This window comes from Clarias gariepinus, chromosome 1 (genome assembly GCF_024256425.1).
Source record: "Clarias gariepinus isolate MV-2021 ecotype Netherlands chromosome 1, CGAR_prim_01v2, whole genome shotgun sequence".
In the NCBI taxonomy this organism is placed as follows: Eukaryota; Metazoa; Chordata; class Actinopteri; order Siluriformes; family Clariidae; genus Clarias; species Clarias gariepinus.
The window spans coordinates 6,743,155-6,770,240 of NC_071100.1; the positions used below are offsets into that span (position 1 = coordinate 6,743,155).

Genomic DNA, 27,086 nt, shown 5'->3' on the forward strand with positions numbered 1-27,086 from the left:
TTAACTAACAGGGAAATGGATTAAGGAGCTAATGCTACTCACCTGTGCTCGTAAAATTGCCCGATCTGGTTTTATTTGTCCCCATTGACAGTGTTGGTCACGGGGTAAGCTCTCGCGAGCATGCGCGATCGCAGCGCGAGAGATCCCGGAAGCGGCGTCGGGTCACGTGTGCCGGTATAAAGCCGGAACCGGCAAGTGGCTCGAGACGGAGAGATTTACCTAGCGCGCTGTTTTTCAGAGAGAGAGGTTGTTGGATGGTTGTAAAGGAGTACTTTTCCCCGGTCGGATTATTCCTCATAGACACTAACAATTCACCTCTCGTTCCGTTGCTCGAGCTCCCGGATTTGTCATCAATACCGGTGAGGCCGAGCCAATCTCTCCCGTGCATAATTTCACACACTGCAATATCATTAACTCTGGACAATCATACACACACTCACACACCCGCATACATCTTACACATTGTTTATATTTGTATATATTTTGTATATATTGGTTTTGGTGCACCTTGTTTGTTTGTTGGTTGGTTTGTTTGGTTTAATACACTTTGGTTTGGTTTATATATAGTTATTGTGTCGCGTCTTTACTTGTCCTGTCTTGATTGCGCAATACCGGAAGTGTTGTTTAAAAACCCGTATTTTGATTCTCGACCCCGTAGCAAAGTAACTAGTGGTTTAATTAAATCCAAGTGTTACATAGTGGTGGCCCGTACGTACGGGGAATCTGTATTTTTGGGCATTTTCCGGTTTTCTGTGTCGTGGCTGAACAAAATGGACGCTAATAATGCTAATGCTAATGGTAGCCAAGCTGACTTTGCTGTTGATAGTTATGTGCTGGATGATGTGGATGAGGCATTTTTAACACGCTGTACCCCTACAGAAATAGCTTCGGTGATTAGTTCTCTATATATATCTGATAGACATGATGATGACAATGATGATGATAATGTTGTTACTCATGTGACTGATATTGAGGTGGTGCACATGCTACAAAATGAACTAAATCAATGCAAGGTGGATATGGTGGCGCTTACAGATAAAGTGAGCTCAGTAGAGCGGGATTTTAGACAGTCCCTAGACAGCAGTGTCAACCGAGAAATCAGTCTTCGTGACGCAGTGGACGCGAGCTTGGAAGGGCTGAAGCGCTACTGCCAAGAGGCTCTCGAGAAAATGGAGAGAGCCATCGTTGACTGTTTTCTACGACGTGACGTCATCTGGGAAAACCAGATGAAGAGACTGCGTCTCACTAGTACGCCCACCAGCCACAGGTTACAGGCCTGCACCCCTGCACAACAATATCAGGATCAACATTGCCCCAGCACTTCAGTCACTACAGCTACGGCCAAGGTAAAGCACCCTAGCAGTCCTGATATCTACGACATTCCTCCTTGTGTTCAACCACTCTCTTCTGCTCAGTCCACCTCCTCAGTCTCACCCCCTTCTGCTTCTCTTTATGCTCGACCATCCATATGCATGGAGTTTTCTGCCTTTGGCAACGCGTCAGAGACAGCTGATGTGTTTAACTTCCTTGAGCAAGCCGAGAATTATCTGGATATCAGACCACTGACCAGCCCAGAGCTGCTAGGAACCCTCGGCTCGGTTCTACGAGGACCTGCTCTGAGTTGGTGGAAGGCGGAGAAAGGCAAGGTGAAGGATTGGAAGTCTTTTAAACAGGCATTAATGGCGGCGTTTTTACCTGAGGACTACCTCACGGAAGTTGAAGTCAACTTAAGGTCTCGGGTACAGCAGCCGGGAGAACGCCTGAGGGACTTTGCCTATGACTACTGTGCCCTCTGTCTAAAGTGGAAGCCGGATATCTCAGAGGAAGAACTAGTGGGGCGAATCCTGCTGAACATCAACCCAAAAGTGGCCGGATGTCTAAGAGGAACGGTGAACACGGTGGAACAGCTGGTGAAGAGAGGTTCCAGGGTAGAGAAAGACTGCGAGGACTGTTTAAATCTGGGTCCAGATACCATTTCCCAAGAGCCCCCGTCACAGAAAAGGGATGACGATCCATGTCTAGCCATCACGAACACTAAAGCTTCCGCCGACCTACCCAGCGACATGAGTGAGATAGTCCAAGCCCAACAGGAGGACCCTACTATCTTAAAGCTGCTTTCTACGGACCATCCAAGAAGCACACTAGATCCGAGGGTCTCATTCGAGCATCATCAAGGGGCATTATATCGCCGGGTACCAGTAAAACGCGGAGAGAACTTCCAGCTGGTGTTTCCCCAGGTATTAATTAAAACCTTTCTACAGTGGTTAATCAATCGGAATGTAGGTCCTACCGTCACCGCGCTCGGCGGTACCGTTTGGCTTTGTGCGTTTGCTGGCTTTTACCGTTGAGTGGCGCTATATAACTACAGGCTGACGCCTCATGCCTTAGTTCATTCTCTGCTGGATTAATGAGACACAGAGTTTTAGAACTGCACGTAGTAGCGGATAAAATCAAGTAAAACATTGTAGTTAAACAAATTTATAATCACAGAACTAAAATGACGATACAAATGTAGAATTTAAATTAAATTAAATCTTATTAGGATCAAATTTAAACAAAATAAATGTTAACACAGTGAGCCTTTAAATTTTATCACGTGTAATTAGAAAAGACGCGTGTAGGGTTTTGTGTCGTCTTATATCTTGTGTTCTTTAAATTTATAGTAGATTTATTAACTAAAATAAATGACCATAAAAATTATAACATTGTCAGGACGTTCTACTGCGTCAGCTGATGTTGGTCATTCTGCCCCGCTAGTGTTTGTGCGTTATTATAAGAATGAAATGCAGTAGACTGTTATGATCTGTAAACGGATTCGACCCATGTTGCACGGGCGGCACCATAAAGCACGGACACGAGGCGAGGTCTTACGGGAAAAGGGTAATTTATTTAGGCAAAATGGGGAAGGAAAGTGTTGAAGGAGGGAGAAAGGAAAGAATGGGATAAAGGTTGTGCATGTGCAGTTCCGGGGGCTGTGCCACACTGGCATGCGGGCACACAGCTGATGCTAAGTGTTGGTGCGTGGAGTGGCAGAACTGAGCACGCGGAGGCAGCGCTCCTGCACGCTCCCCCGTGACAGCGCTTCTCCCGCTGTCGATGGCCGGCGCGAGTTCTCGCTGACGCAAAAACCTAACCACACTTTTCCTCTTCGGCAGCGGGGCTGCGAGGGCGGGCACGGTGCGGGAGTGAAGATGCCGCGGGAGCTCGCGCAGCTCTTTCTCGCGCTGTCCTCAGCGCAGAGATCAAAGGGCGGAATTCTAGTGTCCTTGTTTAAAGTCCCTGGGCCGCGTCACATCTCCCCACTGACATGCTTTTTTTTTTTTATTTTTTTTTATTCTCCATTACATCACGTACTTCCCAGACCTCAGACAAACCTCCGCGCCTTGCTTTTATAATGCGGAGCAAGCCCGAGATCATATTAACGTTAATTATCGCCAGCCGGCACAAATAGGCGGCTCCAGTCCCTTTGCTGCCTATTCAGGGAGCCTACGGAGTAAGGGAGTAGTTATAGTAGATTTGGGCGTACACCCATCACACGCGCACGCCGTGGCAGATCATCATAATTGTCCTAAACTTGTATTTCATAAGGTTTTCCGAGCGGTGGTACAGCGCAACGGGGGTCATTATTTACTATTAAACATTAAACGAATTTACAAAACTTAATGCGTGCGATTAAGCGCTGATTCTACGTAGGAAAGTAAAGAAGGGGATCCTGATGCTCAACATTCCGGAGACCAAACCCCATTTAAATTAAATTAACAAATATTGCATGTAAATAACAATAGCCCACGTTTAAAAAAGCATTTTATTTAGATTATAAAAAAATAATCCTGCATCTGTTTTAGGTGTTCCAGCTGCCACTGTTCTAAAATTCAAATTAAATCAAATCTTTTTAGGATCAAATTTAAGCATAATAAATGTTAACACAGTGAGCCTTTTGATTTTATCACTTGTAATTAGAAAAAAAGCGTGTATGAATTTGTATCTTATCTCTTGTGTTCTTTAAATTTATAGTAGATTTATTAACTGAAATAAATGACCATAAAATTAAAACATTGTCAGGACGTTCTACTGCATCAGCAGATGTCGGTCTTTCAGCCCCGCTTGTGTTTTTGCGTTATTATAAGAATGAAATGCAGTAGACTGTTATGATTTGTAACGGGTTCGACCCATGTTACTCAAACAACTCAGTTCAGGTGTAAGTAAATGGATAGAAAGTAAATGTCTGTGCTGTTTGGGGGAGGGACGTGCTAATGATTTGGTCGGCTCTGTGTGTGTGTGTGGTGTGTGTGTGTGTGTGTGAGAGAGAGAGAGGGGTGTCGCGGTCGTTTTCAGTGAAACAAAGGCTCAGCTGAAAAATGTTAGGCACATCAGTCACTTAACCCCCAATAAAAGGTATTTGAGTGTTATGATAGTTGTAATATAACAGATGCGCACTGAATACTAAACCTAAACCAGGCACGGAGATTAATGAACCAAGATAGCCCCCATACCCGTTTAAAAAAAAATAATAATAAATAAATACCAAAGAATATTATTGTGTATAGACTGATTAAAAACAAAACAATTTACGCTATTATAAGGAAAATCTCAAGTTCTTCCATTCCAAGGATTAAAAAGGCAACAATGTTAACTTTAGAATCTAGAATCCAGAAGATTAAAATTACACAAATTTAAATAACTTAAAGTCAGATTCAAGAGGTTTTTAAAGTGGGGAGAAGTGCATTTCAGTTCCCCTGAATGTATAGGTGAGAACAGCCGATTCACACCTGGGGAGGGTGATTAATTTGTATTTGAATGTTGTCTGGCATTGTAAAGCACTATAGTGACACTAAAAGAACAATCCAGGATTAATAGGAATTCTTATACTGCATAAACATTATTTAGCACAAAAAAATTCCTCGCGCTCGGGAAAACTATGCGTGCGGTTGAGCGCTGGTTAGACTATAGGAAATTAAATCGGAGGGTTTTTATTTAGACTATTAAAAAAATAACCTGCGTCTATTTTTAGGCGTGCCAGCTGCCACTTTTTAGTTAGAAGTTTTCAATACAAAGCTTATAATGCCCACATGACATGACGGAATAAGGCACGGCTGGTGATGATTGGGGTTTGTTGGGTTACAGTGGATTTTACTACGCGGTGTGAGTGCAATGGCCATCCGTCTGCTCGCGCTGACTCTGCTCTCCGCGGATGGCCGGACCGCCCCCCTCCCACCTCTCGCTCCTTTGAAGTTCCTGGGGCGCGTTCCATTTGCCCTGCTTGCATGCCGCACTTCCGCGTTGTTGCACGCGCGCAGCATACACAGAGCGTAGTAAAAACCACTGTAGCCCAACAAACCCAGAGTATTTTATAGCACGGGGTGCAAGCCCGGGCAACGATAGCAACGATAGCTCACCAGTCATGTGTAATTCTGCGGTCCCGCTGCTTCGCATGTCTGAAGGGGAGGCTGCCTAACTAGTGAGCGAGGAGCGATATTGATTTGGGCGCACGCCGTGACAGGCTCTAAAAACTGTATCAGATTAATGTGCAAAAACTATATAATAAAACTATATAAGACTACATGCCTTTATAAGACTCAACTTTTATTTAAGCGCACTCACAATAACGCAAAAACGTTGTGATTTTGTAAGTGTTCTGATTTTGTAAGTGTTGTAAGCTGCGCTGCTCTGTATTGTTTTTGGTGAACTTGAGCGCGTCAGAAAATGAACGCAAACGTTTTTTTAAATGGTCAGAGTCAGTCTGCTTGCTGTTTTCCCGACACGTTCATAATCATTAGTCTACTTCTGCCGGTGCGCTCTGAAAAACTCCCTGCATGCGGCTGAGCGCTGATTAAAACTATGTAGTAAATTAAAGAGGAGAATCACGATGCCGAGTCGAAGTCCTGAGCCCAAACCTCATTTAAATTAAATTAACAAATATTATAAGTAAAAAAACAATAGCCCATGTTTAGAAACCGTTTATAAATTCTTTCCGACATGAGTTGGTCCGGCGTTATGCGCAGAGCGCCGGGAGATTTCCTGAAGCTCAGAAATCACTGGGCATGTTTTCTAAATAGCCGCTATCTTTAATAACTGATGGAGGTTTTGAGCTGTATACACACGCATTCCTGCCTAAACAACTCTTAAAACTACACCCGTAACACAATAAACAGTAATATTTCAAACATTCTGCAGGCTGATATTTGGAGAAAGGAAAGAATAATGAATAAACCAGTTGTTGGGTCAAAATAACCCAACCAGGTGTTCATTTGTAAACTACATCTCATATGAGCCAACATGAGCAACCCAACAATGTGTTTAAAGTACCTGAAATAATCCAGAACTTAAATAACAATAAAACGATACAGAGATACGCTGTATAACGGTCACTGTTGTATTTACGGCAACGAGCGAAAATGTCACTTTGCGCCACCTGGCGGCCATTTTACGAATGACTTTGAAATGCAACTGATTTATTTTGGCCGCTGACGTTTTTACGCGGCGGTGAGCGCGACGGTAATAACCATTCCAATTGATCAACTACTGTACGTTTCTTCCACGACAATCCCAGGGGAGGACACCAGGGGCAACTAAAAACCCTGCTGAGGTTGCTAGATGTGGCATGGTGGCCGACGGTGCGAAAGGACCTCTGGCACTACTTAAGAACATGCAGCGTTTGTCAACGACACAGAACAGACAACCCCAGACCACTAGCAAGGTTCACCAATATCCCATCTACTCCCACTCATGCAGACTACTCATCACCGGACAGACACAAGTTCATCACGGAGGAAGTGGAACACAGAGTAAAACATCCTAAATCCCAACAAGCCAGATATCAGAATACCCGGAGGAAAGAAGCGCACTTTTACCCGGGAGAACTGGTTGGGATGAGAACTCACTCACTCTCCTCCCCAGCAAAGACGTTTTCTGCACAGCTAGCGCCCAAGTGGGAGGGACCAGCAGAATTAAAGAAAAGAAGACGACCACTTAACTACACAGGGTCTTGGGGAAATCCACAAAAAACTAATTTTACGGACGTTCTCCTCAGACGCCGGAGGCTTGGGGGGGGGGGGTCTATGTAGCACGGCCACATAAAGGGGCATTTTAAGTAGCAGGGAAAGGGTTACGGAGCTAATGCGGCTCACCTGCGCAATGAAATGTGCCCGATCTGGTTTTATTTGTCCCCATAGACAGTGTTGGTCACGGGGTAAGCTCTCGCGAGCATGCGCGATCGCAGCGCGAGAGAACCCGGAAGCGGCGGCGGGTCACGTGTGCCGGTATAAAGCCGGAACCGGCAAGTGGCTCGGGACGGAGAGATGAGATTCACAGCGCTGTTGTTTAAGAGAGAGAGTTTGTTTGGCGGATCCAAAGGATTACTGTTCCCGGGCGGATTAATCCCATTGGACACTCACAATTCACCTCTCGTTCCGTTTTCTCGTGCTCCCGGACTTTCCATCTTGACCGGTGAGACCGAGCCATCTCTCCCGTACACCATTTCACACACAACAATATCATTGACACTGGACTATCATACACACACACACACACGCTTACACTCCACCCCTTTGTTTATATTTGTATATATTTTGTATATATTGTTTTTGGTGCACCTTGTTTGTTTGGTTGTTGGTTTGTTTTGTATAATACACTTTGGTTTGGTTTACATCTAGTTTTGTGTCGCGTCTTGTATTGTCCCGCCACGGTTGCGCAATACCGGAAGTGTAGTTTACAAGCCCATTTTTTTGATTCTCGACCCCGTAGCAAAGTAACTAGAGATTTTAATAAATCCAAGTGTTACATAGTGGTGGCCCGTACGGGGAAGATATAGAAGATCAAGTCGACCAGATGCTGAAGGACAACATCATCGAACCTTCATGTTTGTCATGGTCGTCACCTGTTGTTTTAGTACCTAAACCCGATGGGACTTACCGTTTCTGTGTAGATTTTAGAAAATTGAACAGCAAAACCAAACCTGATGCATATTCAATGCCTTTAATACACAACATCATTGAATCACTGGATGGCGCCTCCTGGTTCTCAACATTGGATCTGCAATCCGGTTACTGGCAGGTGGAGATGGAGAGAGACAGCTGTGAGAAGACCGCCTTCATCACTACCAAAGGTCTGTTTCAATTCCGGTCCATGCCCTACGGACTCAGAAACGCAGCTGCAACGTTCCAACGACTGATGGAGAAAGTTTTGGCGGATTTAAGAGGAAAATATTGCTTCGTCTATATAGATGACATCATTATCTACTCACAATCACTAGAACAACATAGGATGCATCTCAGCGCAGTATTTTCCGGGACTCACCCAAGCCAATCTCTCCCTCAACATGAAGAAGTGTTATTTCTTCAAAAGGCGGCTGAAGTTCCTTGGTCATGTCATCTCTGAAGAAGGTGTGCAGCTAGACCCGGAGAAAACAAAGGCGGTGGCAGAATATCCTCCTCCTCAAGACTTAAAATCACTTCAACGTTTTCTGGGTCTCGCGGGCTGGTATCACAAGTTCATTCCCCACTTTGCAGACATAACAGCTCCATTAAATAATTTAAAAAGAAAGGGAGTAAAATGGGAGTGGACCGAGGAATGCCAGAACAGCATGGATGTCATCAAACACGCACTATAAAACCCACCAGTACTAATACAACCCAACCTAAATCTGCCGTTCCAATTGCACACCGACGCCAGCGAAGTGGGCCTGGGAGCCATCCTCACCCAAACTTCAGCAGAAGGAGAACGAGCGGTAGCTTACGCCTCACGAATGTTGAGAGGAGCTGAGCAGAATTACTCCACATCAGAAAAGGAGTGTTTGGCCGTGGTCTGGGCTGTTGAAAAATGGAGGCACTATCTAGAAGGTCGGGCTTTTGAGGTCTTTACCGACCATGCCGCCCTGTCATGGGCCTTCAACTGCCCGAAAACCAGCTCTCGTCTCACCCGATGGACGTTACGCCTACAACAGTTCGTTTTTACAGTACATCATAGAAAAGGCTGCTTAAATCTGGGACCAGATGCGCTATCCCGGGCGCCCCCGCCGTTAGAAGTGGGCACCGCTCCATGTCTCGCCATCACAACCTCTAAATGTTCATCTGACTTACCAAACGACCTGTGCGAGATAACTCAAGCCCAACATGAGGACCCCACCATCACGAAGCTGCTCTCGAAAGACCAGCCACGAAGCACAAGAGAGCAGAGGGTCTCTTTCGAACGTCACCAAGGGGCGTTATATCGCCGGGTACCGGTAAGACACAGAGAAAAATTTCAACTAGTTGTCCCCCAGTCATTAATAAAAAACTTTTTACACTACTATCATGACAATCCCTTGGGAGGACACCTGGGGCAACTAAAAACCCTGCTGAGGTTACTAGATGTAGCATGGTGGCCTACGGTGCGGAAAGACGTCTGGCACTATGTGAGAACTTGCAGCGTGTGTCAACAGTATAAAACAGAAAACAGAGCACGGAGGTTCCAGAGCCAGGACACACCGTGGGATTGGACGTCATGGGTCCTTTTCCCCGAAGTAAAAGGCAAAATGAATATCTGCTGGTGGTGGTAGATTATTTCACCAAATGGGTGGAGATGTTTCCCCTCAGGGATGTAAAGACGCCAAAACTGGTGAAGGTACTAAGAGAGGAAATCTTTACTAGATGGGGAGTCCCCAAATATCTAGTTTCCGATCGAGGACCACAGTCTACGTCTCAGCTGCTGGCACACCTCTGCCAAACCTGGGGGAGCGTCCAAAAGCTAACTACGAGCTACCACCCACAAACAAACCTGACGGAATGAGTTAACCGAACTCTAAAGACGATAATCGCTTCATACGTCGGGGACCATCACCAAAACTGGGACCAATGGTTACCAGAGCTCAGATTTGCCATCAATACAGCCCAACAGGAAACTACTGGAAAGACACCTGCAGAACTCACACTGGGTCGGCAACTAAAAGGGCCACTCAAAAGGCTCATGAATCACCCTCCAACACCTGATCACACCGCCTACTCACTACTGGACAGACAACGACTTATCATGGAGGAGGTGAGACAAAGAGTAAAACAACAACAGTCCAAACAAGCTAGATACTACAGTGCTCGGAGAAAAGATGCGCACTTTAAACCAGGAGATCTAGTTTGGATAAAAACTCACCCACTCTCCTCCGCAGCGAAAAGATTTTCTGCCAAGCTAGCGCCCAAGTGGGAGGGACCAGCAGAAATAAAAAACAAAAAGGGACCAATTAACTACACAGTGTCTTGGGGCAATCCACAAAAAACTGATATAGTAAACGTGGTTAATCTGAAGTGCTTTTACGGACGTTCTCCTCAGACGCCGGAGGCTTGGGGGGGGGGGGTCTATGTAGCGCAGCCACATAAAAGGGCATTTTAACTAACAGGGAAATGGATTAAGGAGCTAATGCTACTCACCTGTGCTCGTAAAATTGCCCGATCCCGTTTTATTTGTCCCCATAGACAGTGTTGGTCACGGGGTAAGCTCTCGCGAGCATGCGCGATCGCAGCGCGAGAGAACCCGGAAGCGGCGGCGGGTCACGTGTGCCGGTATAAAGCCGGAACCGGCAAGTGGCTCGGGACGGAGAGATTTACCTAGCGCGCTGTTTTTCAGAGAGAGAGGTTGTTGGATGGTTGTAAAGGAGTACTTTTCCCGGTCGGATTATTCCTCATAGACACTAACAATTCACCTCTCGTTCCGTTGCTCGAGCTCCCGGATTTGTCATCAATACCGGTGAGGCCGAGCCAATCTCTCCCGTGCATAATTTCACACACTGCAATATCATTAACTCTGGACAATCATACACACACTCACACACCCGCATACATCGTTGTTTATACATACATTGTTTATATTTGTATATATTTTGTATATATTGGTTTTGGTGCACCTTGTTTGTTTGTTTGTTGGTTTGTTTGGTTTAATACACTTTGGTTTGGTTTATATATAGTTATTGTGTCGCGTCTTTACTTGTCCTGTCTTGATTGCGCAATACCGGAAGTGTTGTTTAAAAACCCGTATTTTGATTCTCGACCCCGTAGCAAAGTAACTAGTGGTTTAATTAAATCCAAGTGTTACAAAGTGATGCCATGCATTTTCCTTGGTGCAGTCCTACTCCTCACTGGAAGTAAGGAAGGAAGCTACTTAAATAACTTTTATGTCCGACTCTAAGCTAGGACTAATAATTTCAGTCCAAAATTAACTTTGAGTGTAATTCCTAGGAGTGATTCTGAGCTGCTGAGGTCAGATTGGTGAAAATATTGAACAAATTTTTGTCCTGGAATACACCACTAGATATCCCCACCCCTAATGCTGGAGATTACAGTGGTCATGGGATTTGAATGTGGTACCTTCCAAACTGTAGTCCAATGCCTTAACCACTGAGCTACCTGAGACTTAAAGCAATTAAATAATGTGTAAATCAAGATTCGAGAGGCAAGGCAGGTAATGTCGCTGGAGAATTGGGCATTGAGGCAAACAATAATCTGGCAAGAAGTAGTTGTTATTGAATGAGTTACTGTAAATACTGTGATGAAAGCCACTGGGCTCATCTGGACCGTCAATGCTGCAGAAATTTACACCCCTCCTACGTAAAGTTCATACACTGTAACAAATTTGCCACTTCAAACACACACACACATCCCGAAAATAAACAGAAAGTTTATAAAAGCGAATAATGACCTTTACTGTCTACCGAGCATCGCACACATTACAGGAACCACAGTGCAATGTCTAAAAGCTTGGTGTGGCCAATAACAGGCTGTACCTCATCACCAATGGGTGTCTCTTCCCAGTTAAGGTGCATGCAAACATTACTAGCAAACATTCAAAACACTAATCAATGACATGAACGATAAGTGTATTGTGCAATTAGGACATGCTGAATGTTGGGGCGTCCCAGGGCTAAGATCACACATTAATAATAGTCTTTGCCACATATTTGGTTACTTAGTTTAGATTTTTGAATTGAAACAAAGGAATCTTGTGAGATTCTGGTGGCTACAGTGTGATGTTTTCATTAACAGACTAAACATTTTTGTTCTTTTTCTGTTCCCTCTTTAGTGCTGATTTCACTTATACCAGTGGCCCATGCTCAAGGTGATTTATTTATAGTTTATCCTTTACTTTCTGTGCATGTTAGATTTGCATTGGGGCTAAGAAATTTTGTCAGTTTGTTACTAGTTCATTAATGCAGCTTTTTTTTTACTTTAAACAAAGGAAGTGGCATTAACCCAGTTATTTTCATTATTTGTTCAGACATTTCATTCAATATATATCAAGTTTTCAATCAATTCATTCAGAATCCATTCAATATGTATAGAATTTATTTGATTCTCTCATGAGTATTTTCCTAAATGGCTTGCCATATTTTATATATATATATATATAGTAGTCCCTTCCTTCTATGTTCAGGATGCCGAACACCTAACACACCCATCTAGCCGAGTTGTTAAAATCCGTGCACCTTTAGAGAGGCTGGCAGCGGGGAACCTACTGCCAGCTATGTCTCCTTAAGCACGAAGCACTGTGGAAAACCAGTATCCTTAGGACAAAGTGTTAGGTGCTCAGGATCCTCCTGCTGTGTTTAGCTCACCTCACTTCTTAGGGTGGAGCCCTAACGCCATAAAGCGTTCTCCTTCCTACACGAGGTATGAGGTAGAGTGTCATGTGGAATCCGAGCGCAATGCGGGCACAGCTGTCTCCTGCGCGCCGAATTCATTATAGCATACTCTAAAGGAGTATAAGCTAGGCGAGGTGGTAACGTCACTGCTCCCAGAGTGGTTTCAGTGGTGGCTTAGTGCCGGCGGATTTCATCCAAGGGCCAATCCCCAGAGGCAACAAGGGTTATGCGCCGGGAGCTTCGTACCATTTCTATGTGGTTCAGACCCTCGTCCTTGACTCTGGGTCCCACTCTAGGTCCGTGCTGTCATTGCGAGTTGTTAACGGCAGACGTTTTTCCCTTAGGGGCCGGAGCGCGACCTTAGATGGCCGCCCAGCCCAAGGGAGCTGGAGAGGTCATCTGCTCGTGTGGCACATCAATTGCCCCGAAACGGTGACTCTATTTCTGGCCCTGAAATACTCCCTCCAGCAAATGAGAGGCAACAAGGGTTACGGGCCGAGATCTTCGTACCCTCTTCATGGAGCTAGCGCCTCGCCATCGACATGTTGTCGTAGCTCACCTAGTTTTCTTTAGGATCGAGTATCAATGCCACGGAAAGCGTTCTCTCTCCTACACAAAGCATACATTGAGTGTCATGTGAGATCTGACCGCAATGCGGGCACAGCTGTCTCTTGCGCGCGTCGAGTCCATTTTGAACACTCTAAAGGAGTTCAAGCTAAGCAGGAAGTAACTTTTACCTCTTCAGTGGTGGCTAAGTGCCTGGGGATTTCATCCAAGGGCCAATCCCCAGAGGTAATAAGGGTTACGCACCGGGAGCTTCGTACCCTTGTTATGTGGTTCAGACCCTCGTCCTTGACCCTGGGTCCCATTCTAGGTCCGTCCTGTCGTCGCAAGTTGCTAACGGCAGACGTTTTTCCCTTAGGGGCCGGAGTGCGGCCTTTGATGGCTCTGGGATGTGGAGAGGTCATCTGCTCGTGCGGCACATAAATTGCCCCGAAACGATGACTCTATTTCTGGCCCTGAAATACTCCCTCCAGCAGTCAGGATGTTAACATGTCCTAGCGTGGAAAACTACACTAGGACATGGCAAAACATGCAGACCCAGTCCACTGCCGAACCGCTTCAGTGCTGGAGCTTCTGCAAGAAAGTTGACCTCAGGCTTTTGCCCTAGTACACTCAGAACATACGTAGCCGCTCCTTGCCTACGTCCTGACTGATGGGGCTGGTGGAAAGCACCCCTTAGTTGCAGGCTTATTCACGGGCCTTATCAGCCTTTCTATTGTGCTTAGACTTTGCCATTAGCCACATGCTCTTTAATTTACAGCGCACCTCTGCATTAAGCCAGGGCTGTAGATTAGAACAGGGTTTCATCCGTCTTGGGGCCGCGACCGAAGGGCAGCCGCCATTAGACGAGTTGGGTTGGAGATGCTAGTGCCCTAGCTTAGGAGGACAGGACAAATTTTGTCCTTCAGGATCTTTTAAATTCCAGGACATAAAACATGTAGACCCAGTCCACTGCCAAACTGTTACAGTGCTGGAAGTTTCTGCAAAAAAAAAAAAAAAAAGCCATTCGAAGCCTTCTGTCCTCCGCCGTTAGCTCCGGAGCAGTAAGTCTTCATTCGCTGTGTCCAGCTCATGCTCTTTAATTTACAGCGCACCTCTGCATTAAGCCAGGGCCGTAAATTAGAGCAGGGTTTCATATGTCGTGGGGCTGCGGCCCAAGTGCAGCCACCATTAGACGAGTCGGGTTAAAGATGCTAGTGCTCTAGCCTATGAGGCGCGTGGCATACTTCGCCTCTAGTGATTAGGGCCGTTCGACCAGGAAGCTTGCCTCATCTATTGCTCCGGCAAGAGGGCCTTCCAAACATGGCATGCGGCAGCTTGCCTTTCCGCAAGACATCGGTCAGGCGTCATGGTTGGATGCCAGACTCGCAGGGTCTAGGACTCCTTGGGGACTGTGCGCACACGACACAACCCTGGGGGTCCAGACACTTGCAGTGCGGCGGACTGGGTATTCTCGTTCCCATAGCTCTTTCGTGCAGAACGTCTTAGGTTACTTTGCTGTAACCCTGTTCCCTGAAAAAGCGGAAATGAGATGCTGCGCTCCAATGCCGCACTGCACTTATATGCTAAATTTTGTGTTCTGGAAGATGAGTCAAGTAAACTGGACTTCTTTCCTGTTAGGTAGATAGGTTTTCCCCACTCTCTCCTGAACCATCCATCCACTCTGTCCAAAATTCTATTTTGAGACAACCTATGTCCTATTTTTCATGTTGTCTTTTCATTCATTCATCCATCCATCCATCCATCCCCAGGAAAATCAAGACCTCAAAGATCAAGACCACAAAGAAAGCCACACCTAAGTCCACCCCCCTCTCCCAGCTCTCTAATGAAGAAGCTACTTTGATGTGTAATGAAACGTTTCTACCTGAAAAGAAAGAAGTTCAGGTGACATGACTCTTTTTACACTTCCAGATAACCTCACCTGGATTCTTCACAGATTTACATTTTGCCTTCAGTAAAAATTCAGGCTGATCCTCGTTTCACAGTGGGACTGAATCAACTAGATGGATCTGTAAATTTTTCAAAAAATATCCTCACTTTTCTATGTTCAGATGATGTTGTTGAATTTGGGTATGATCCATAAAAATATCCAGTTAATACAACCAACTCTGAGAGTGAATCCTATATCTACACTGGAGACACCGTCACTCTGACCTGTGAGCTGGAGCTTGGCACAGGATGGCTGTTTTTCTGGTACACAAATTATCAGCTTCTACTGCAATACTGTGCAATGTTCTTACTAGGTGTAAGAACATTGCACATATTTTTATGTGCAATATCATTTGTTGTTCTCTAAATGGGGGCTAAATCACTTTTACTTGCAATAATTCATGTGCAATATGATTACCACTTGGTTAATATTACTTTTTATTATTTAATATTACTTAATAGTATTTAATTACCACTAATTTTGTTATAAAGTGCAATAACTCATACTAAACTTCCACTTATGTCAGTAGTCTTTCACTCAGCTGCGGGACTTACAGATAGAGAGATATTGTGTGTAGCATAGTCTGTATATTGTATTGTTTCTTTTTACAGATTTTATTCAGATTTTATTTAGATTTATTCTATTTTATTTACTTTTATCTAATATTGTTTTTGTGTCTCTGTGTCTTTGTGTGTTATGGCAGTCATCACATAAGCAATTTCCTGCGAGATCAATAAAGTTTTCTGATTCTGATTCTGATTCTTCTGAACAGTGAAAAGGCAACACAGACAGACTTAAAACAACAGTCGATAATGCAGGAGAAACAGAGTACCAGTGTTAAGCACACAGCAAATGAACTATACTGGGAATTGATTTTGGGCCTTCCGCATGGCAGGCAATAAGCATAACACTTCAAAAGTCCTGAACAAAGTTAGTCCCATGGGTCCAGAGCGCCCTCCAGTGGATCTTCCTGACAAACACCACATGCATACAGTATAAATGAGTTCCCTTTCAAAGGCTCCACTCGATGCTGCGTGAAAACGCTATGGGAAACATCTTGTCATGTTGCCGGTTGTGAAGCATGTGTGTATCAAACACGCCAAATTTTGGCTTATATAACCTCGGTCGGGTGACGTCATCTGATGAGACGCACCTGCAGGTTATAAATAGGAGTGAACCGGAAACATTCCTCAGATCTTTTGTCTTCACTGACCTTGTTGTGTTTGCGTGTGTGTTTAAACCAGCAAAATAAGAAAGTGTTTAACTCACCGATATGGTAGAGTTTTAAACGAGATGTCCCTCCGTGTGTATAATCCATATCGGAGGGCGATCTCTACACTTTACTGCTTCGATTAAGTGCTACGCGCGCGCCTCGCATTCCGAGCCGCCGCGCATTCCTGGGGCTTAAACACGTGCATCCGGCAGAGCAGTGAGAGACGGATTTAAAACTCCTTTCTTTCGCGTTCTCGGATCGGGAAATCCCTCTGTCCGCTCGCAAGCGCGCGCCGCGCTTCTTGTGAATGGGCAAGGATAAACATCCTCTCTTGCTTTCGCGGAGATGATAATAGCTCTAAGCACTTAAAAATAATATTTAAAAAAAAAAAAAAAAAAAAGACGGCAGGTAACGCGGAGTTATATGATGACACCCAGATAGAAGAGACGCTTCCAGGCTATCTCTCTTCTGGGACATCATCCTTCCTGAAAAGCTATTACTTCCTTTCAAGCTGTGTAGACTTTTTATCTTCCCTGGAGGGAAAAGCTTTTCAGGCAGCAGGTCAGGTTGGTGCTCCATTGCACACCATGGCGGTTTTGCACGCCTACCAGGCTGACCTGCTGAGAGACTTGAGTACTGGCGGGGCTCTGCAAGGTAAGGCGTATTGGATTTACGCCGGGCCACAGACTTGTCTCTTCGTGCAACAAAGCAGACGGCTCGTGCTATCGGCCGTTTTATGGCTGCTATGGTCTCCGCGGAGAGGCACTTGTGGTTGAATCTCAGGGGCATTAAGGAAAAGGATCGTGTATTCCTCCTTGATGCCCCATCTCGCCTCCCGGCCTACTTGGCGATGTCGTTAACTCGATCGCCACTAGGTTCATGAGGCGGAGTTATATAACAAGCCTTCGGGAAATTCCTTCCCCGCCTTGCTCAAGAGTCAGGACTGTCGGCCACCCAGTCTCGACCGGGTCTGACTGTTGCGAGGCATGAAACACACAAGAAGAGATCCGCCTCAAAAGAGGTCAGACTGGCATATTGTCTTCACAAAGAAGCCCTGAGGTTCAACAGGATCGTGGGGGGTGGCCCCCCAATGGGGAGAGGCACGCAGAATTCCTTTTAAAGAATGAAGTGTTCTCCCTGGCACCCCCAGGAGGTTGGTGTTCTTGCTCCGCCACCACTGGTGTTTCGGGCAACTCCAGTCTCCAATAAAATTGTTAGTTCTTCGGATTTTTCCTGCCGTGTTTCAGGATGCCGAACATCTAACATCCCCCCCGTTTAACCAAGCCGCTGAGCTTTGCCCCTTTCTGAGAAACTGGCAGCGTGGAAGCTACTGCCAAGTATATCTCCTTGGGCACTAAGCACTGTACAGAGAAACTACAGGATTCAGTTCTCACATCACCCTCCGCGTTTCAATGGCGTGGTCTCCACCTCCACGAAACCGGAAAGTGCAAGAGGAACGGGGGGCTGAGTCCAATTTTTTAGATTTTGCGGGCCTTACCGCTATCTAAAAATAAATCAATGGAAATATTGCCACAACACAGGAGGTTCCTGAGGTTCGCTTTCGGGGGCGAAGCTTACCAGTATCGGGTCCTTCCATTTGGTCTAGCTTTTTCACCCGCACATACACAAAATACATGGATGTAGTTCTGGCTCTTACGACTCCAGAGCATCCGTATTGAATTACATGACTGGCTGGCCCAGTCTCAGAAGCTAGCGCTTCGACATCAGCATGTCGTTCTAGCTAATCTTTGTTTCCTAGGATTGAGATCCAATGCCATGAAAGCATGCTCTTTCCTGTTTAGAGGACAACATTTTTGGGTGTCACATGGAATTTGGGCGTAAGCGGGCACAGCTGTCTCCCGCTCGTGTCGAATCCATTCTCAACACCGTCAAGGAAATCAAGCTAGACCAGAAAGTGACCATCACTTTCAGAGATCTTAGCTCTCATGGCAGCTGTATCCACGGTGACACCTTTGGACCTTCTGCACATGAGAGCATTTCAGTTGTGGCTAAGAACCAGGGGATTTTACTCTAGGGCCAATCCCCAATAAGGGCTACGCGCCAGGTGCTTCGTACCCTTCCTATGTGGTTCAGACCCCGGTTTCTGACTCTGGGTCCCACTCTAAGTTCGTCTTGTTGTCACAGATGCTAACGACAGACGCTTCCCTCGTGGGCTGGGGTGCGGTCTTAAATGACCGTCCAGCCCAAGGGAGCTGGAGAGGCCATCTTTTTGCGCGGCACATCAATTGCCTCAAAATCATGGCTCTATTTCAGGCCCTAAAGCACTTCCTCCAGCAGTTGAGACTACCATGTCCTAGTGCGGGTGGACAACACTATGGCAGTCTCATATATTAATCGCCAGGGCTGACTGTGCTCGCGCCGCTAAATAGCTAGCGCACCAGATTCCTGTCCCTCAGGGCGATTTACATTCTGGGAAAATTTCATGTAGCGTAGGTGGACCTCTTTGCCTCGCAAGATCAACAAATGTCCCCTTTACTACTCTCCGACTCTAAGTCAAGCTGGTCTTCCAGCCAGCGTAATTAAGACTATTCTAAGTACTAGGACTGCCTCCCCTCAAATAGAATGTATTTGAAAAGCTGGTGCATGACGAAGCAGGTAGACCCAGTCCACTGCCGAATTGTTTCAGTGCTGGAGTTTCTGCAGAAAAAAATTGTCCTCTGGCTTGTGCCCCTTGTTGAACCACTAGAGTCAGCGCCTCAGGTTTCTGACCCTTAAGATGGTTTTTTAAATGGTGTTACCTCTCTAAGAGGAGCGGACAGCTATTGCCCTCTCCTATGAGGCGCGTGAGCTCACTTCGCCTCCAGGAATCTGGGCTCATTCAACCAGGGGAATCGCCTCATCAATTGCATTAGCAAGAGGTATTCCCTTGCAGCAAGTATGTGACACGGAGGGTTGGTCCTCTCCGCACACATTTGCCACCATGCATCCTATTGTTTTGAAGCCTTCTGTCCTCCGCCTTTACAACTTCGGAGCAGGAGAGACATCACTTACTGTGCCCAGTACGTGCTCTTCAGATTTACATCCACCGCATTAGCCAGTGGCGTAAGTCAGAGCAGCTTTTACATGTTTTGAAGCCGCAAGCTGCGTGAGGGATGCTATTGCCCTCTCCTATGAGGCGCGTGGGTTCACTTCGCCTCTAGGAATCAGGGTTCATTCAACCAGGGGAATCGCCTCATCAATTGCACTAGCAAGAGGTATTCCTTTGCAGCAAGTCTGTGATGCGGAGAGTTGGTCCTCTCCGCACACATTTGCCAATATGCATCCTATTGTTTTGAAGCCTTCTGTCCTCCGCCTTTACAGCTTCGGAGCAGGAGAGACTTCACTTACTGTGTCCAGTACGTGCTCTTCAGATTTACGTCCACCGCATTAGCCAGTGGCGTAAGTCAGGGCAGTTTTTACATGTTTTGAAGCCGCAAGCTACGTGAGAGATGCTATTGCCCTCTCCTATGAGGCGCGTGGGTTCACTTCGCCTCTAGGAATCAGGGTTCATTCAACCAGGGGAATCGCCTCATTACTTGCACTAGCAAGAGGTATTCCTTTGCAGCAAGTCTGTAATGCGGAGGGTTGGTCCTCTCCGCACACATTTGCCAATATGCATCCTATTGTTCTGAAGCCTTCTGTCCTCCGCCTTTACAGCTTTGGAGCAGGAGAGACTTCACTTACTGTGTCCAGTACGTGCTCTTTAGATTTATGTCCACCGCATTAACCAGTGGCATAAGTCAGAGCAGCTTTTACATGTTTTGAAGCCGCAAGCGGCGTGAGAGATGCTATTGCCCTCTCCTATGAGGCGCGTGGGCTCACTTCGCCTCTAGGAATCAGGGTTCATTCAACCAGGGGAATCGCCTCATCAATTGCACTAGCAAGAGGTATTCCCTTGCAGCAAGTCTGTGACGCGGAGGGTTGGTCCTCTCCGCACACATTTTCCAATATGCATCCTATTGTTTATGAAGCCTTCTGTCCTCCGCCTTTACAGCTTCGGAGCAGGAGAACTTCACCTATTTTGTCCAGTACGTGCTCTTTAGATTTACGTCCACCGCATCAGCTAGTGGCGTAAGTCAAAGCAGCTTTTACATGGTCTGGGGCCGCAACGGGGGGTGGCCCCCACTACACTGGGCTATTGCCCTCTCCTATGAGGCTCGTGGGCTCACTTCGCCTCTAGGAATCAGGGCTCATTCAATCAGGGGGATCGCCTCATCTATTGCACTGGCAAGAAGTATTCCCCTGCAGCAAGTGTGTGACATGGAGGGTTGTCCTTTCCGCACACATTTGTTAGATTTTATAATCTGGATGATCATGCCACTCCGGGCTCACAGGCCCTCGAGTCAGCTTCCCAGATATAGTTCTGAGACCTTTTTGGCCTTGTGCGCACACGCTACACAACCTTGGGGTCCAGACACTTGCAGTGCGGCGGCGTTGGTATTCTCGTTCCCATAGCGTTTTCACGCAGCATCGAGTGTAGCCTTTGAAAGGGAACGTCTCGGGTTACTTTGCTGTAACCCTGTTCCCTGAAAAGGCGGGAACGAGATGCTGCGTCCCAATGCCGCACTGCCTACGTGACCGGACGTCCGTTCAGACAAATCAATCTGAGGAATGTTTCCGGTTCACTCCTATTTATAACCTGCAGGTGCGTCTCATTAGATGACGTCACCCGACCGAGGTTATATAAGCCAAAATTTGGCGTGTTTGATACACACATGCTTCACAACCGGCAACATGACAAGATGTTTCCCATAGCGTTTTCACGCAGCATCTCGTTCCCGCCTTTTCAGGGAACAGGGTTACAGCAAAGTAACCCGAGACGTGTTCCAGTATATCTGAGATTCTAAATTGTTGTAAAGTCATATGGCGCACAGACTGTTCATTTATTTTAAATAATATATAATATATATATATACTAGGTACCTTAAATGTATAGTTAGGCTCATGTGACTGGAGATTATAAATATTTTATCCCATGTTAGTTTTATCAATAACTTTCAGTCCAGCTGGTATAAAGATGCTGCACACACTCCTGTCAGTGAACAGCTGTAGAGAATCAGCAGTGACACACAGGTAACTACACCTGTAGAGAACCAGAGAGAGGAGGCTCACACATCTCACACTTCAGTGATGTTTGTTACACTGCTTATTCAATAAATTGTGTATTAAATAATCACAGGGGCCTGGAGCCTATCCCAGGAGACTTAGGGCACGAGGCAGGGTACACCCTAGACAGGGTGCCAATCCATACACACACTCATTCATGCACTATGGGCAATTGAGGAATGCCAGTCAATCTAATCTCTATGTCTTTGGACTGTGTGAGAGACAGAACCTGGAGGAAACTTACCAGGCCAAGGGAGAACATGCAAAGTCCATACACACAGAGACGGGAATTAAACCTGGTCAGGAATCAAACCCGGACCCTGGGGTGCAAGGCAACAGTGCTAACCACTACACCACTGTGCTGCCTTATTAATTATTATTATTATTATTATTATTATTATTATTATGCTTTACAGAAGGGCCTAAAGCTGTGGTGACCATAACACCTTATACGCATGTGTTCATTGGGGAGCGTGTTACTCTCACATGTGACATACAGAGAGGAGGAAGAGACACTCGGTGGACATACAGCTGGTATAAAGATAATGTCACCCTCACAATGGGAGCGGATCGAGTCTACACATACAGAACAATGAATAAACTCATAATCCAGTCTGTAACAGACTCTGACAGTGGTGTCTACACCTGCAGAGGACAAAGACAGAACTCTCAGAGCTCAGAGATCAGTGCTCCTGTTACACTGACTGTATCAGGTGAGTCTGTTTTAGTTTATTTTTTTTTCTGTATAATGTGATACTATTATGATGTTAGTATTCAGATTTAAGGTTGTCAGCAACTGAGACTCATTTCTATGTTGAATTTAACTTCCCTTTGTGGGCAAAATTTTTATTTTTAATTATTTTCTTCATTTCTTTTTTTAAAGAAATTATGTCTTTTGGAGGTGTATAACGGGTTTTATATCACGTTTGCAGTGTAAATGATGAGTGTATTAGTATCACACAGTGAACATTAGGCAGTAAATAACAGGTTGTATTGTATCTGCCTTTATCTGATTTATTTGAAAAATAGTCTTAATTTGCAAAGGGTTTGTAGAAATAGTTAAAAGGTTAAAGCTAAAAAATAAGCTGATGATCTTTAATGTAATCAGTGATATTATTATTATTATTGTTTTAGGTTGAAGCCCAAGTACATGTCTGTCTGTCTTTCTGTTCGGCAGAACTCTCTGTTTAACTTATTAATATAAAGAAATAAAATATTGTAGGATTGAGTAGGCCTTGTTTACACCAAGTTGTACTTCTTTTATCGTCAGACAAATACACTTCTTCTTTAAATTAGATAAATAAATCCGCCACATAACTGTTCATAAGATCACTTTTACTTAATATTTTAATGTGCTGTCAGTTTGGGTATTTTACATGCCCTCACCTCAGACTCGTGTTTTATCACTGGATTAATAAGTGCCAGGATTTGGGAAGATATTAGACAAGCTGGTGTTAAACTTCCTGCAGGAAGAATAAACAGATAATGATCTGTCCATTTATCTACTGTATGAAGATTTTTGTTTTCTTCTTTGGAGTAAGCCATGCTGTGTCGCATGTTTGTGTTTGGTGAGGATTTGGGCAGTTTGTAGATGCTTTACAGTCATTTCTGTGTCTTCCGCATACTTTGTGTATTTATTCTCGTGTTGATTGGCTCTGTTGAGTGATGTGTATAGCCTCATCCACTTCATTGATAAAAGCGGTATATTCGTCCAAAAAAGCTCTGGCTGCTATGAAGTAATCTGGCACAAAACTGCTCATAACGTCCTTATACTCAACATTTTGATTTCATTTATGTCAGACATTTAACAAAAGACAGAAAAAACTTTCATTGTATTCTGTTCAGCCTGTTTTGCATGGTGCAAAAATAAAATTGTCATGCCTTGCATTATGGAACAGGCGAACACAGATGCAGGGTGAAGTAGTCTACACAAATTTATAGATTGTTCAGTTCAAAAGAAAAAAGGAAAAAGAAAATAAACGACACGCTGGTCGTTTCATCAGGCTGGGTCTGCAGGCGGGTTCACGCACGAAAGGTAAACTAGAAATAACTCAGATCTTCCTAGAAACAAACAAGGCTAATTGTGGCTAATATTCTCTCAGCCTTGACGTTGACCTTTAAGAAGGTTCTCCAGAATGTAAACACCTACGCCTGCAGACACTGCTCAGTCGGCCTGGGGGTCGTGGCGCTGGACGATCCGGCCGTGCTTGATGGAAATCAGAAATGAGCTCTTGACTCAATTTGTTTTTCGCCGGGACCCAGCTGCGCTCCTCCGGCCCAGACCCCTCCCAATCCACTAAGTATTGGAGGGAGCCTCATCTCCTTCGGGAGTCCAGTAGTTGTTGGACACTGAACAACTACTGGGAGCGAAGGCTCTGCAACGCCTCCATCCAGGGGCCCCCGTATCACTGGCCTGAAAAGAGAAATATGAAAGACAGGGTTAACACGCATATGATTGGGAAGGTGTAACATAAAAGAGACAGGGTTTACTTGTGAGACAATAGGAAAGGGCCCAATGTATTTAGGAGAGAGCTTGCTACAAGGGAGGTTAAGGGAAAGATCCTTTGTCGAGAGCCATACTCGATCTCCTACCTGGAGCGGAGGACTTTTCCTTCGACCGTCTATCTGCGAATTTTTTGAACCAACGAACTGCTTGGGAGATGTTGGTGTGCGCATTCTCCGATACTTTTTCCGCTTTTTTGAACCACTAATCCACCATGGGGATATCGGTGGGAGTGGCATCCCAGGGACAGAGCGGTGGTTGGTGTCCGAGCACGCATTGAAACGGCGTTAAGCCGGTTGAGGAGTGCCGTAGTGAGTTTTGTGCATACTCTGCCCAGAATAAACAGTCTGCCCATTCATGTTGTCGACTACTACAGTATGCGCGGAGGTACCTCCCGAGGTCTTGGACAGTCCGCTCAGCCTGTCTATTAGACTCGGGGTGATAGCCCGACAGTCCTAGTAGTAGTAGATTGCTTCTCTAAAGGCTGTCGGTTCATTCCGTTTCACTCCCTCCGAACCGCCCTCCAGGTGGCAAAAACCCTATTCAAAACAGTGTTTCGCTACTACGGCATCCCAGAGGACATTGTTTCAGATCGTGGTCCCCAATTTATCGCTAAAGTCTGAAAAGCTTTCTTCCAGAAATTGGGGACCACCGTTAGCCTAACGTCGGGCTATCACCCCGAGTCTAATAGACAGGCTGAGCGGACTGTCCAAGACCTCGGGAGGTACCTCCGCGCATACTGTAGTAGTCGACAACATGAATGGGCAGACTGTTTATTCTGGGCAGAGTCGATGTCCCATATGATCAGAGCCACCACGAGTGGCGAGGGCAAAATAGATTCCGGATCCGGTTTTCGGTCCAGCGTCGGGAAACAGCGGGATAACGCGTCCGCTTTCTTATTTTTCGAGCCGGGACGATATGTAATAAATAAGTGGAAGAGCGTGAAAAACAGCGCCCATCAGGCTTGGCACGTGTATTGTACCTCCGTGCATACTATAGTATGCTGCATCAAAAAAATATATAATTTTAGGTTTGAGTTAAACCTTTTATGCAGTGTAAACACCAAATACCCTTGGTCTAGTTCACTAAATACAGCCACACTCATATGGAAGTCAGAGGTAACTACACCTTAACAGGAGCAGAGAGGAAGCTCACACTCACACTCTTCAGTGATGCTCTTATGTAACAGGTCATTGTGGAGGTCTTTTTAAAACACATGGAATTGTGCAATTAGACGTTCATAGAAAGCTTCTTACTGTCTATTAAATATAAAAACAGATGTTCCATGATGCCCAAGTTTTAAATTATTAAGTAGATTAAACATCCATATCATAAACTAACAACAATGTGTACTCATATTTGGTATAGTAAGATACATTTTAATAAATATCAATAACACCAACTTTTTTTACAGAGAGGCCTAAAGCTGTGGTGTCCATAACACCTGATACACATGTTTTTATTGGGGACAGAGTTACTGTCAGATGTGACATACAGGGAGGAGGAGACACTCAGTGGACATACAGCTGGAATAAGGATAAACGCTACAGAGGCAATGTGAATCAGGAGTTCACAATCTCATCTGTTAGAGACTCTGACAGTGGTGTCTACACCTGCACAGGACGGAACAGTAACTCTCAGAACTCAGAGACCAGTGACGCTGTTACACTGACTGTATCAGGTGAGTCTGTAACAGATGGAGATCAGGATCATTAGACAAACAAACAAACAAACAAACAAACAGACCAAAATTAAATTACAATAAACAATAAAATTAAAATAAAATTCATTCTATTTATAAAGTGTACAGAAGAAAATATAAAATAAGAATAAAATGTACAGAAACTTGTGAATTAATACAAATAAAAAAAAAATCTTCTTTTTAAATTTATTATTTTTTTAAATAAAATTAGCTTGTTACCCGGTGGTATGATGGTGTAGTGGTATGTGAGTGTGTGTATGTGTGTGTTCCCTGTAATGGATTGGCCCCCTGTCCAGGGTGAACCGCACCTCACTGTTTGGATGATAAATACTGACATCCAAAAAAAGCTAATTTACTATTTGCTCACTCTACACCATTCTTTTCATGGGGAGACACGTATATGGACATAAGAAACTTTAATGTTGGACCGAATGCCATCAAATAGAACTCAGCACAAAAAGCAACACAGAAACAGTAAGAGGAAGCATACTGTAAACGGTAAATATCACATTTAGCTTGAGAAGTTCAGGTTCTCTTTTCCTCACATATCTGGTAAATATACTCAGTGTTTGCTGTTCCATACCTGTGGAAGTCATCAAATTCAGTCCACAAAGTGCTGATATTTTTGACGAACACCAACACAGGGCTCCATATTATTCTTATAGCAGTATAAAACAAAGTATTAACTTTTTTTTTCAAGAGAAAGAACAAATGCACAGTAACCAATACATCTGAGACCAGAAGTGTACAATATGGGACAAGTGTAACATGGAACATAGAATAATACGTAGCTACTAATACTGTATATGAAAATACTTTCAAAATACTTATATTATGGTGACTTGTGTGAACTAATCTAAAGTCTAAAAGTGATGTAAAGTCAAAAAGGGTAAAGCAGAAATGTACAAAAAATACTGTAGTACACACAACCTACACCATGTTTTTACTTAATTATATTTAATATAATCGTTGTAATAGTTGTAAGTCATACTAAAATGTTTTACTAATAAACACTTGGATTTTTTGAATAAACATGTTTTGACAAGAGATTTCGACAAATTTATTTACAGTATAATTTAAATAAAATTAATCAATCAGGCTTGTTAATTTAGTGTTAGAGTTACCGATGTTACAGTTAGAGTCACCATAGGACACTTTATGAGCATTTTTTTCAAAGGTGGTATTTATAACAATTTCACAATATTTTGTTGGTCTTTAGTTAAACAGTTTTGTATAAAATTGTAAAACTCTTTCTGTCTGCTGACTTATTACAGTTACACTGACTCTATAGTGTGTGTGTGTGTGTGTGTGTGTGTGACAGTTTTGGGGAAATGTAAAAATGTGTGATTAGACATTTATTTAAAAAAAGCTTATTATTATGTAGTGAATAAATCTAGAAAAAATATTTTGTATTTGTTGTGTAACAGAGAGACCTGCAGTACTGAGTGTATCTCCACAGAGCTGGCT

At 44.6% G+C, this 27,086-nt stretch overlaps 2 protein-coding genes across 2 annotated transcripts in view; both read left to right on the forward strand.

Moving 5' to 3' along the window:
* The first annotated feature begins 1,019 nt into the window (after positions 1 to 1,019).
* On the forward strand, positions 1,020 to 15,809 carry LOC128510322 (activity-regulated cytoskeleton-associated protein-like). The gene is made up of 2 exons (XM_053482563.1): positions 1,020 to 2,067; positions 15,799 to 15,809. The coding sequence occupies exons 1-2, from the start codon at positions 1,020 to 1,022 to the stop codon at positions 15,807 to 15,809; spliced, it is 1,059 nt and encodes a 352-aa protein (XP_053338538.1).
* A 6,143-nt stretch (positions 15,810 to 21,952) lies between these two features.
* LOC128510390 (Fc receptor-like protein 5) overlaps positions 21,953 to 27,086 on the forward strand; it is a 76,796-nt gene continuing 71,662 nt past the window's right edge. The window contains exons 1-2 of the mRNA XM_053482683.1: positions 21,953 to 22,127; positions 25,332 to 25,598. Of these exons, the coding sequence (XP_053338658.1) occupies positions 21,974 to 22,127; positions 25,332 to 25,598 (421 nt within the window). The 5' untranslated portion in view covers positions 21,953 to 21,973. The remainder of the gene's footprint in view (positions 22,128 to 25,331; positions 25,599 to 27,086) is intronic.